The sequence below is a fragment of the Apium graveolens genome, chromosome 2, assembly GCF_009905375.1.
Source record: "Apium graveolens cultivar Ventura chromosome 2, ASM990537v1, whole genome shotgun sequence".
Lineage (NCBI taxonomy): Eukaryota > Viridiplantae > Streptophyta > Magnoliopsida > Apiales > Apiaceae > Apium > Apium graveolens.
Window position 1 is genome coordinate 3958765 of NC_133648.1, and position 13188 is coordinate 3971952.

Sequence of the window (13188 nt, forward strand, 5' to 3'; positions counted from 1 at the left end):
GCCTGTTATGAGCCTGCATAGGGTTAGGTAGTTGATGGAGACTGATTAAGGAAATTGTAAGTACAATTAGGCTGGATCATAATAAAATTTATGTTATTTTTTGGTTAAATACTTTTGAATAAATTTTTGCTAATCACATTGCATTCTCTTTTCATCCTATTCTATAGGATCAAACGGATCATTGTTTTTAATAGTTTAAATTTTACACTGCAGAGCTTTCAATGGCAAAGAACGTCGCTGCTAAAAACAGTAAATCGAACCTATAGGCCGAGCATGGAAGCTGAAGAAAATTTCGGCTAAGCTCTGCAGGGAGCAAAGGGTATGGGAACATTCTAATGTGAATATTGCAGCATTTATCAGCATTGATTTTCAGATGAAGGTACCTGAGAGCTCTGAAATTTTGTTTTCTTACTATTTTTTTTTATAGTTAATCACATACGCACACACCAGGAGTCGTGAACTTTTTTTTACTAAATTTTTAAATGCTAAAACTGTTTCTTGACGGTGAAGAATGCAGTGATTTTTATTCGTCTGGTGTTCACGAGTAGACTACCAACTTCTTGCTATCTATAATTTTACAATTCGATACTTTGTAAGGTTTTGAGAATTTGAAATTGCGATCTATAGATAAAAAAATACTCCAAACAACAAAGTTTTGAAGACTTATTACATCATTTGTGGATACAAACAGCATGCCTTTGTGCAGTTGTTGTAGTACTTGATGGGAGCGGATCTATTTAGCTATATGCTCCAAAATTTAGCACTCGATGGTCGATGGTTCTCTTAAATAGCATAAGATCGCCTTCTTCTGACACCTTCACGTTTTAGATGTACTGGTTACTTAACATGTTCTATTGCATGAAAGTCATTGCATGCTGACACAAACAAACTGAAAAATCTCCTCCAACGCCCGTTACGTTTACCCTCTTTCTTAGCTTTGGACACCTTCTGATCTGCAAATTCAGCTCTGTTTCTTTCTTTAACTTTTCCGCTCTTAAGCAAAACATTGCCATCTAGGACCGGGGCTGCTGCAATGAATTGCCACTTTCGAGATCCATGCTCTAATGTCAAAATATTCTTATGCACTTTATAAGTTTCTGGTGCACGTTTAATCGCGCTACTTCTTGGTCTTCTGGCTCGTCTGAGTACTCTTCTTTCTGAAATCCCATCACTTGTGCTTGTTATTGAACTATATCCAGAACTGCTACTCCTCTGGCTCGAGCTACAGCTATTGCTCCGAGACGACAACGACAACCCAGAGCCGTCTTTGCTGCTTCCCCAGCTCGTTGATCGTGACACAAGGTTCAAAGTTTTTGAAAATGAACAAGGGAAGTCATGTGGAACAAGCTGACCTTTGGAAAACAAGTGATCCGCAGGGGCATCCGGTGATGCCCCTGCTTCAATTACACTACTAAATGTAAACTCGAGGTCATGATCATCTCGAGAAATCTCCATTTCCGGGAGAGAAAAATCTTCAAAAGACATGTTTAGGTTTCTGAAAGGGATGAACACATGTATTTATACAAGTCAAATATGTTAAACACTGGCATCAGGCATGGACAATGCTTTAGGCAAGTGGGGTGGCTTTTATGCTTAAAGGAAAATTATAGGACAAAATTTGTGTGTTTTAAAAGCATCTTAGTACTTCTAATTAGGCCTGTCAACGGAGCGGAGATCCGATCTGATACGGGTCTTTTTTATTGGATATGAACTAACCTGAAAATTATCCGATCCGCAACCCGATCCGATAAGAGAGATCCGAATAATAAATGGATTGGATATGGATTTAAGGCGATCCGATCCGGTTATCCATGACTCGATCCGTTTAATTATATATATATATAATATTATATATTCTATATAAATATATAATATAATGGAACATAATATAATATATTAATAATAAATAGATATAATCTAACATCCAGGTATCTAACTAGTTGACACTTGACAGGCCTAACCCTAAACCTAATACTTATAACGTGATCTTATTTATCTCCAATATAGGGTGAGTGTCCCGTTGTTCATGTCAAATAAGGGTGAGTGTTGATTGACTAAAAATTATTAGTAAATATAAATGAATTAATGGATATCCGAAATCCGATCCGTTATTTATTAAATTAAATGGAGCGGATATGGATTGACATGTAAAATATCCGGGTTGTGATCCGATCCGATCGGAATCCGATAAACTTAAATGGATTTGGATATGAATTTAGGCGAATCCGATCCGAATCCGATATGTTGACAAGCCTACTTTTAATTTATCCAAATCAAGTTTTACTTTGGTACAACAAGATATTGCTTTCAAAATAAAAAAAACAAGATCTTGAAATTATAGTAATAACTTGTGGTTTTGGGCCTTTTGGCTATGTTTATCAAACTGTATCACTAGATACAAACATGTTTAAATCATCTGTTATCTGTAATCACATAAAAAGTAGCCAAATCAGGTAGCAGTCACATCTAAAATAAAATGGTTCTCATAAAATATTATATGATTTGAGACATGATTTTGTAGTGTGATTGGAGAAGATACATTGTATATATGCAACTCCACTTGGCAGAAAGGAGCTGATATTTGATGAATTTGTAAGTTATTTTTCAACAAGTTGTTTAAGATACAATAGATTCAGTGATGAGAAATGCTAGAATCACCAAAAACATTTCCGAACGTTGAGTTGTCATCGTGTTATTGACTGTTCTCTCGTTAATGAAATGGAACTCTCGTGCATTAATGTATTAATGTGAGTCCGACGAATAAAATGATGTCAGGCGTTATTTATTATTTTTTATCATTCTATTGCATGAAACTCACTGCAAGCTGACACACACAAACAAAAGAATCTCCTCCAGTTACTTTTACCCTCTTTCTTGTTTTTCGATACCTTCTTATCAGCAACTCCAGCTATGCTTGTTTCTTTAACTTTACCACTCTTATGCAGAACATTGCCACTTAAGACAGGCGCTGCTGCAATGAATTGCCACTTCCTGGATCCATGCTCTTCTGTCGAAAAATGCTTATGTACTTTATAAGCCTCCGGTGCACGTTTATTTGCACTACTTCTCGGTCTCCTGGCTCGAATCAGTACTCTTCTTTCTGAAATTGCATTACTTGTGCTTGTTCTCGAACTACTGCTGGAACTGCAGCTGCTAGTGCTACTCCTCTGGCTCGAGCTACAGCTATTGCTCCGAGAGGACGATGAAAACTCAGAGCCTTCTTTGCTGCTTCCCCAGCTCGTTGATCGTGACGCCAGGTTCAAATGTTTTGAAGATGAACAAGGGAAATCATGTGGAACAAGCAGGCCATTCGAAAATAAATGATCAGCAGGGGAATCCGGTGATTCCCCTGGTTCGATCACCCTACAAAATTTGAACTCCAAATCATGATCATCATGAGAAATCGCCATTTCTGGAAGAGAAAAATCTTCAAAAGACATGTTTAGGTTTCTAAAATGTGCCACAAAATTGTTTGGTAGGGTTCTTTAAACGGGTGATCACTTGTATTTATACAAGTCAAGTTTGTTTTAGTGGCATGGACAATGCTTTAGGCAAGTGGGTTGGCTTTTTATAGGACAAACTTTGTGTGGTCTAAAACATGCAAACATTTTTTATCATGCCAAATTAAATCTTACTTTTACTACAAGATCTTGAATCAATAGTAATATCTTGTGGCTTTGGCCTTTGGGTATGTTTGGATAAAAAGTGGGTATTGTCGGGCGATTATTACTAACCATCAGTATGTTATAATTTTCTGTCAATAAGTAAAAATTTTACGGACCGAATTTAGTGTAAATAGATAACGTGGCTTCTATATCGTGTTAGGATTTGTTTGAGATTGTTGTTAAAAATTGTTGTGCTGTAAAAAAAAAGTGTTGCTGAAAAAACTACTGTTGTAAAAATCAGATGACTATTTGGTAATTTTTTTGATACGTATATGTTTTAATGCAAAAAATTTAATGATGTTTTTGGTAAGGTTTGATGGTGAAATCAGCATGTGCTTCCCGCAACAAAAACAACTTTTTCTAAAAGTATAGGGGAACTTACTTTCTCTAACAGCACCTTAGCACTTTTCCAAAAAATAGTTTTTAAATTTTACCAAACAGTTTTTTAACTGCTTGCTATTACTGTCTGCAACAGTAATATCAAACACACCCATAATCTCTTTTCGAGAAAAAATATAATTGACAACCGGTTACAACAATCATTTATCAGAAAAATAGTCTAATTGTTTGTATATAGTATCTAATGAATCCAAACTTTGGATACAATAACATATATTAGTTCAGTGTATAGCTTACTTTATCGAACTGTATCCTTAAACACACACGTCAAAAAAATTTGTTTTCTATAATCAGTTAAGTAGTTGGCTAATCAGGTAGCGGTCACATCTATAATAATTTAGTTTCACAGTTTATTTGTTGATTTGAGCCATTATTTTCTAGTCTGATTGTAAAAGATTCACTGTATATTTGCAACTCCACTGAGCAAAAGGAGCTGAGATTAGATGATATTATGTATTCTTTATCCAAAAGTGTTGAATATACTATAGATTCATAGTTCTACTTGGATCATAGCAGATCGTGTTGGACACGCTTTTCGAATTCAGATTTTTTGTGTATCTCGATGTTAGTATCATTATAGGCAAAATATTGAATATCATAGGAGATGTGTAGGAGGAATAAATTCACATATCAACAATAAAATATTGATAGACGGTCGACAATCATGATATACTACTCTGGATTTACATCGAGTTTGAATCGGGTTTCGTATCTGGTATTGATTTAATATACCCGAGATTTAAATTCAAATCCCAATAAATTCAAATCCAAAATTTCGGTTTCCGTAAATTCAAATTTTCGAATTGGTATCCATCATACCATAAAACTGTCCATGCTCTTCAACTTTTAATGTTGTTACTCATTTTTCGAAAATAAAATTGGGGGCACCATGTCACCATCTATAAAATAATGAGAAATAGATCAAAATATCACTTTTGTGTATAAAATGATCCAAAATATCATTTTTGAAAAAAATTGGTAAAACGTTACATCGTGTAGCGTTTGGAAAACAACCCAAAACGCAACACGATGTAGCGTTTTGTTTATTATCTTTTTTAATTTTTAAAAGTAAAAACGTTATTTTATATGACGTTTTGTTACTTTTATACCAAAACGCTACTTTATCTGACGTTTTGCGCATATAAAAAAACCAAAGTGCCAAAACGCTACACGAAGTACTGTTTTGGGTCTTTTGCATAAACGTCGTTTTGAAGTGATATTTAAGGTCATTACTATCAGATCTGATATTTTGAACCATTTTTAACCCCAAAATGACATTTAAGACCACCGCCTTAAAATAATCAGGTCTACCCTGGGTCAGCGTCTTGTTGTAAACTCTATAACGGGGTAGAAAAATAAGAAAAAATATTTAATATAAGGCGCGAACGCGTCATGACACTGCAGAACAACGCGGACTCTTACAACCTACGGGACCATCTCTTTATTTCACTCGTGTAATATATAAACCCTGTCTCTTACTTTTCTCTTTCTTACATTACCTGACTTTGTTTCTCTTTTTCTCTGTCTGAAAATTATTACTTGTAGTCGAAGCAGCACCAGCAGCAGCCATGAATGGAAGAGATATCCTCCACAAGATGAAGGTCTCATTCTCCTTTTTAGTATAGCTTATTAGCTAATAAGTAGTATTCATTCTCGGATAAATCTCGGAATTAGCGAGAATCGAAAACAGAAGTGGAACAATAAGATATAAGCTCTTGCAAGTGTTGCAGCTGGAGCTATCTTATCGTTCTTGTTTTTTATTTAATTTATTTTTGTTTTGTTGACTTTGATGCCTACTATAGGTTGACTTTTACTACATTATCATGATATAGATTCTTATCAATACAAACTGCAAACTGGTGATTTGTGTTGCTTTTTTAGTATTGTAGTTTCGTGATTAGTGATTTGAACTACTGAGACTCGTGATTTGTTACTATTCTTTAGAATTGTCTGACAACTGGTTTATTATATGATGTATGTTTCGATTTTTGGCTTTGATTATGAACACTATATTAAATCAAAATGAGGTTAATTTTATGATTTCTTAATTTTTAGGATTAGTTGTTTAGTTGGTATCCTATATAGGGAAATTAGAGATCAATTAGGGCTGTTTTGTTTGAAGTCTGAAGCTAAAATTTGAAATTCTATACAACTTTTTTCCTCAATTCTCATATAGGGAACCCTCGATTTCTTTGTTCGTGTATTAACAACATCCTGCAAGTTGCAGGTATGTAGTATTTGGACTGATATCATGTAACTGCCAGATCTGTGCTATATTTAGCGGCTTATCCTGCAGCCCTCCACACTTGTAACTAACTACTTGCCCAGCACGTGCTACTGACGTCTGCTTAACTTATAATTAAGCATTGCTGTATTTCCTATTCTACCACATTCGATTGACAATATGTCATAGTTTTGAGATTAACAATTTTATCAATAATATATAGGGTTATTGGTTCTTTCTGAAAAATTTAGGTAGCGGTTAATAACAGTTAAACCTTGTAAATGCTGAACTTTACCTTATCAAATGCTACCTAATCATGTTATTTAGGTTATGTCTGCTAGTAGTTTTGGTATGGAGCTGACATGGCCTTTTTGCTTAATTGAGATTTAGACCTGAATACAATGACATGATCATGGTTTTCGTTTAGCTATCTATCACTTTCTTCAGTTTTGTGTTTGTCTAGAGCAAAAAAATCGGGCATTTTGTGGCTCTTTTTCCTAAAATTAGACAAAAATCTGTTCCTTTTAAACCCGTCCTCACAATATATAATCTGTGTTTTGCAGGAAAAGGTTGGTTTTGGCTCATCGTCAGCTGAAAGTGGAAAAGGAAAGAGTAAAATGTCGAAGAATATAACACATGGATATCATTTGGTAAAGGGAAAATCATATCATGACATGGAAGATTATGTTTTTGCACAGTTTAAGCAAGTCAACAACAATGAGCTTGGGCTGTTTGCAATATATGATGGTCATTTGAGCCATGATATACCTGATTACCTGAAGTCTCATTTGTTTGAGAACATAATGAGTGAGGTAATATATACTCATCTGGCCAATTTCTGTTTTATATAAGAAGGCAACTTCAACTAAGAGAGAATGCAAATATGGTTGGAGCGCAAAAAAATTTAAGCAAAGGGATACTTTAGTCACCACATCCCTGCTGTTCTCTCCTTTTCATATAAGTATGGCAATAACTGCTGAATGCAATAGTTCTCATTTTTTTTTGTTGTGCCAGCCCGATTTCTGGACTGAGACAGAGAAGGCAGTCAGAAGAGCATATCACATAACTGACAAAACTATATTGGATAAAGCAGCTGATCTAGGTAGAGGCGGTTCAACAGCGGTTACAGCAATATTAATAGATGGTAAAAGGCTGGTTGTGGCTAATGTCGGGGACTCTAGAGCTGTCATTAGCAAGAATGGAGTGGCAAAACAACTATCGATAGATCACGAACCTAGTAAGGAAAGAAGTAAAATAGAAGACAGAGGTGGCTTCGTATCTAACTTTCCAGGTGACAACATTAACAAGAATTTGCACCCCTCTATATGTTTATATCATTAATGTTAAATCTGGTTGGAGTGAATGTCTGATTGAAAGGAATGGAATGAGTATGTTTTCTTCAGAAATCTCACAGTTCGAGAATGCACTCGCACATTATTACTTTACTTTTCCCTCCTAACTCCATCTTTTCTCCTTTAGTGTCATTCACAGTTTTTCATTCCATTCCATTCTCCCCCAACCAAACGGAAGGATTTGGCATGTTCTGTTTATTTTTATGCATGAGGTTTAATCTACTATTATGATCTTACATTCTATTATATTTATCTGGATTTTTTATTTTTGTCTCTGTTGGTAAATGGTGCTTTAATTATGAACCACATTCGCTCTCTAAGCGTTTTTGTTCCTAACTGAGATATGATTACAGTTAAAGGAAAAGAAGTCTGCATTGGTTTTAGTATTTACATATGTGCTGGTAAATCGAAATTAGATAAGGTTTTTATACTTTCATGGCACATTGTAAAATTAGAATAACAGAGATGTCAATATTTATAGGTGCTAGTCGCATTACATTTTAAGTTCTGCCTTTATGAAAGCAAATATTTATAGGCCATCTTGGTTACAGTTACTAATATAAATGGGCATATTCTAATCAAGACTGATGCCAGAGCCTTGTGTAACTTCTTAATTATTTATTTTTCTTATATGTTCGTTGATTGCAGGTGATGTTCCTCGTGTTGATGGACAACTGGCAGTAGCCAGAGCCTTTGGTGACAAGAGCTTGAAGAAACACCTTAGTTCAGAACCAGACGTGTCGGTTGAAATCATAACTGAGGATACAGATTATCTAATTTTAGCAAGCGACGGAATATGGAAGGTTAATATCTTTTAAACTCTGAAGTGTTTGTACATGCTTCTGTTTCTGCAACTTTCTGTTCTGTGTTTTACTTTGTTAAATATTTTGCATTCACATTTCCTGTCAGGTTTTGTCGAACCAAGAAGCTGTGGACTGTATTAAGCAGGTAAAATGTCCTCAAACAGCAGCAAAGCAACTTACTGAAGAAGCGCTTGCAAAGAAGAGCACTGATGATATTTCTTGCATTGTTGTAAAGTTCAGATGATTCTAATCAGGTCCCTCAGCATCCCAAACTCTATTGTTTATGAAATCTTATTATTCAGTCTTTTGCATTATAAAGCTGGTGTTTATGCTGTGTCAGTAACTGTATGTAGTGGTTTTGCTTGATTTTTGTACAATCATTGACCTCGTTGAAGGCAAGTTCGTATAATAAGTTCACCAGAGTTAATAAGTTTGCGACTGCATTAAGCCAGCTCTATAAATCATGAGATTCACAGTGTTGTTTGAACAATGCAATGTATTATAAGTTCCATATAAGCCAGAGACTTAACACAGACACAGAAAAAACACTGGAGTTTCTTTGTGAGTTAAGATGAGCAGTTACACGGTTTGCTCGAAAGCAGTTATAGTAGATACTTTCCTGTTTCGTACTTGAAATGCAAACACAAACACTAAAATTTCCGTGCCATCTTTGTGTCGTGCGGTAAATTACCAGGTCTAGTTTGCTTGAAAACAATCATAGTAGGTTGGAATAAATTGCAAAATTGCTAATGCAAGTGTAAAGACAAGAGAATAATAGAAGAGAAAAAAACAATGTTTAATGATAAAAATGTGAAGAAAATGAGTGCAAAGTGGAAAATATGGCCTAGTTGGTCTAAGCTTTAGTTTACTTTCAAATTATTACAAATTTGATTTCACTATCACTCAGTTTTACCAATTAATAATTTTTGTAATGGTCTTGCACACCAGGCTGGAGTTTGGACTGGGTCAGCCAATAAGCGGCCCAGACTTGGTCTTTGCATTATTAAGTCTCTTCACTAAGAAGTTTCCAAGCTTTTCTTATGTCCATTATTTCTAACATATACCTGCAAGTTAAAAAGACAGTGTTCTGGGTTTGGTCACTACATTCAAATTTATCCTATACCTCTTGCCGTAGCGGTATCTTCACATAAATCAACTTGCATATTGACAATTTTTTTTATAATTTTTCTATCAATTACGAGAATTGAACCGATAATCTGGACCACTCTTATAGGGCATGTTTGGCAACACACTTTTAAGTGACTTCTAACTTATAAGTCATTAACATCTTATCGACGAGTGCTTGTCGACCTGAATTATAAGTCGAATTTACAAAGTAAAATTATCCCAACATTTATATAACTCGTAAGTATTCATTTACTTATCACTTATAATTCACTTATTCATTTTAAATTGTAAATTATTTATTTTAAGATTTCTCAAAAGTTATCAACTAGGCCAACTTGAGAATTTATGCTCTGTTCAACTAAACAAAGCAAGTACACTAGTGTTTGTTTCTATGCTAATTGCAGTCAATGGCTTAACTATTTAGAAAACTAACCTGTTATCTGCTTAATCACTGTTATTAGCCCTCTTCTAACAGATTCTTCTTGACAGCCTATGCATCTGCAGTTGCTGCAAGTACACTATTGATCAAATAATCATCACCACTGCAGCACTCCTGCACAGTGGTCCCACTTTATCCCTTACCTTTTTTTGTGTTCTCATATGTCAATCATGTCATAACCAGTCTTTTTCTCAGTGCCACACAAATATTGAGAATTTTTCATGGATTTAAAATCAGAATTAAGTCCTGCAGTTACATATAAAATGCACAAATGTAATAGTGGCATTGCAGAATCGAATTTGTGACATATCGTACAGATAATCTCGGTTCTTGTGGATGATTAGAACTGCATCATTTTTCTAAACAGTCACCATCCATCACATACTAATTTACCTAACAAATGCTATCAGTTTTACTCACTGTATTTTTTAATCCAAACTCAACCAAATGGCACTTGTGTTTGTGCTATACATGTCACTGTTTATCCTTGAACTTGCTGATATAAACTTTTCTACAAAACAAAACAGACTTGATATAATACTCTTGTTCCAACACTCTTGTGCAGTTATGCTCACTGTTTTCTGTGCATAGGTTTGTACAATTCTAATCATGCTGAATTGTCTAAAATCAAAACATTAAGCAGCGTTGGATAGAGTAACTTGACCCAAACATTCATATCAACTTCCCGATAGAGTAACGTGACCCAAACATTCATATCAACTTCCGCCACTAAACTTTCTCGTGAAAATTTTCCGCCGACAAATAATCACAATCATCGCTTGTCGGGGACGAGAACCAAAACATAAAATTATTTTCAAGTTAATTTATTTATAATATGAACGGACAAATGTTAGAAAAGCAGTAAAAAACATAGTAATAATTTACAGAACTTAACGAGCACGGTTGAATAGCTCAAGTGGTTATTCTGTCGTCCTAGGTCCTGAGTTTGACCATTCATCACCCCGAAAGCTTCTTACAACAAATACTCATTATAAAATTATAAGCCATATTGTCAAAAAAAAATTACAGAACTTAATAAATAGCAAAAAAATTAAATAAAGGTAAATATATAGAAGCAGACAAATGAAAACTGAGTCATTGACAGGATGGTCTATGATTGGTATGGGGCAGAATAGAATACATAATGAGGACTGACTGACACAATAATAAACCTAGCAGGCCACTAGAAAGTCAACAAAATCTGCTTACACCCACAAAAATATCTATCAACTCACCACTCTACAGATCCAATGTTACATTCTCATTTGACACAAACAAACTCACATTAACTAAACTAATCTCCACCACTCTTGATTCAGAACTCCAATAAATACCTACCTCCAGGCCCCCCCTCAATGCAGGGATGCAGCGTGTTGTTTAGATCATGAAATTTTAATTTACGAGGATGAGAATGATATTATAATAATAGATGAGATTCTAATTTACGAGAATGAGAATGAGGTTGTAATAATCATCCACGAAAAGGACAACGAGGTTGCAATAACCGAACGTGTACTAATAAGTTGTTGATTTACGTATTTGGAAATTTGATCAAGTAATAGTCAAGTGTTTACTTGTTATTGGTTCAATAACTGGATCAAAATGTTTGATGAAATGATCAAGACTTTAGGGTTTCTTCTACAAATGCCTAGAAATTAGAATGCATCAGTGTAATGTAAGTAAAAGCTTAAAATTTTGAAGTCATCTCAGCAGTCTCATTTCTTTGTTGATAATAATAGTTAACAGTTAAGAAAAGTGCTTAAAAACACATAACAAAGAAGAAATGAAAAAAAGCATTAATTTGCCAATCTGTTTCTCAAACAGCACCAGCAAGGTAGAGATAGTCAAATTATACAGTTGCAGCTAACAACAAGACCCTTAATACCGATGAATTGTTGGGACCTTCCTCTGACACCGTTTAAGAACCCGAAACTCGGGGAGAAGTCACAGGAAACAGCGGCAAAAGCTGTGGCTCAGCACCTCTAGGTGTACTCATAGGTGATTTATGTAAATAAAAACCCTTCTCCGCAATAGCCTTCTCTTCTTCAGATGAACTCCCGGAAGATTTATTATGATCATCTCTTAATGGTGTCACCGGACTTAAAACAAGTGACGGAAAATCAAGAATGCTCGGAGACAAAATCTCAGGTTTTCGTGGCGAAAACCCGGGATTATTGCCAAAATTATGCAAAGACGGGTTGATCATCAGCCCATTTTTGAGACTATTTCTCCGCTCATAAAGCTTAAAACTCTGTTTCTTTTGACTTGTTCTGATAGGAGGTATGCTAGAGTTTTTCACTTGGTGTGGATCTGAGGCCTGTTTAGCAGTTTCTGATGATCCTGTAAGCATTTGAACTACTTGTTTAAAAGTGGTGGAATCCGCCTGAACGAAAGTCGTTGGATACGGGTTGTTCTCGGATCTTGACACCGGTTTTGGAGTTGCCGGAGGTGTTATAATTTGAGTTGCCGGAGAAAGACCATTGCTGTTTGAGCTACTACCATGGCTGTTTGGTGAGTTTGAAGGAGATGAGTTTTCTTTGGCATAGAGTCTTGGTGAGTTTTCCATTGGTGGGGTGATTAGTTAGTCTCCCTCCTCTATCTCTGATGAATTGTGTGAGCTGAGAGAGAGAAGGGAGAGAGATTTGAGAGAGAGAGGGAGAGAGGGAGATGAGAGGTATGGGTTGGATGAGTGAATAACAAGAGAAACAATGGGGATTGAATGCTTGCTTGTTTGTTTGCCTTTTCATATGTACTTGGGCTGTGTTGTTACTGTTTTGTTATGTCTTAACAAGAGTTGTTACATTTGTTAGCTTTGTAAGAAAACATATTCTTGTTCCATTGTCAAATTTGGCTGTTTAGATCATATATTTATGTGGTGGAGATGTGAAATTTATGTTTTAATTATTTATTTTTTAAGTAAACTTAAACATAACCAGAAGTCGAACTATTGACCTGATCTCAAAGAAGCAAAAAAATTCACCACCGGATCAACCATTTGTTAACTGTTTTTATACAAAATTTTAGTTAAAAATTTAAAGACTTGCGTTGACTTATAAATTAAAATTTACTCTATAATATTTGTTAAAATATGCAATTTTTAACAAACAGTTATTTTCGAAAGGTTAATAATTTAAGATTACTAAAACTCCGAAAATTTGTTATACTCAATAGTTTTTCC

General features: G+C 34.9%; 2 protein-coding genes across 2 annotated transcripts; one reads left to right on the top strand and one right to left on the bottom strand.

Annotated features, from left to right (window-relative positions):
• The first annotated feature begins 5513 nt into the window (after nucleotides 1–5513).
• Nucleotides 5514–8873, top strand: LOC141706751 (putative protein phosphatase 2C 39). The gene is made up of 5 exons (XM_074509579.1): nucleotides 5514–5665; nucleotides 6852–7100; nucleotides 7303–7579; nucleotides 8289–8443; nucleotides 8550–8873. Exons 1-5 carry the CDS (start codon nucleotides 5633–5635, stop codon nucleotides 8685–8687), a joined length of 852 nt encoding a protein of 283 aa, XP_074365680.1. The 5' UTR covers nucleotides 5514–5632; the 3' UTR covers nucleotides 8688–8873.
• A 2914-nt stretch (nucleotides 8874–11787) lies between these two features.
• LOC141706752 (VQ motif-containing protein 4-like) lies at nucleotides 11788–12836 on the bottom strand. The gene has a single exon (XM_074509580.1). It carries the CDS (start codon nucleotides 12574–12576, stop codon nucleotides 11929–11931), a length of 648 nt encoding a protein of 215 aa, XP_074365681.1. The 5' UTR covers nucleotides 12577–12836; the 3' UTR covers nucleotides 11788–11928.
• Between the last annotated feature and the right edge of the window lie 352 nt (nucleotides 12837–13188).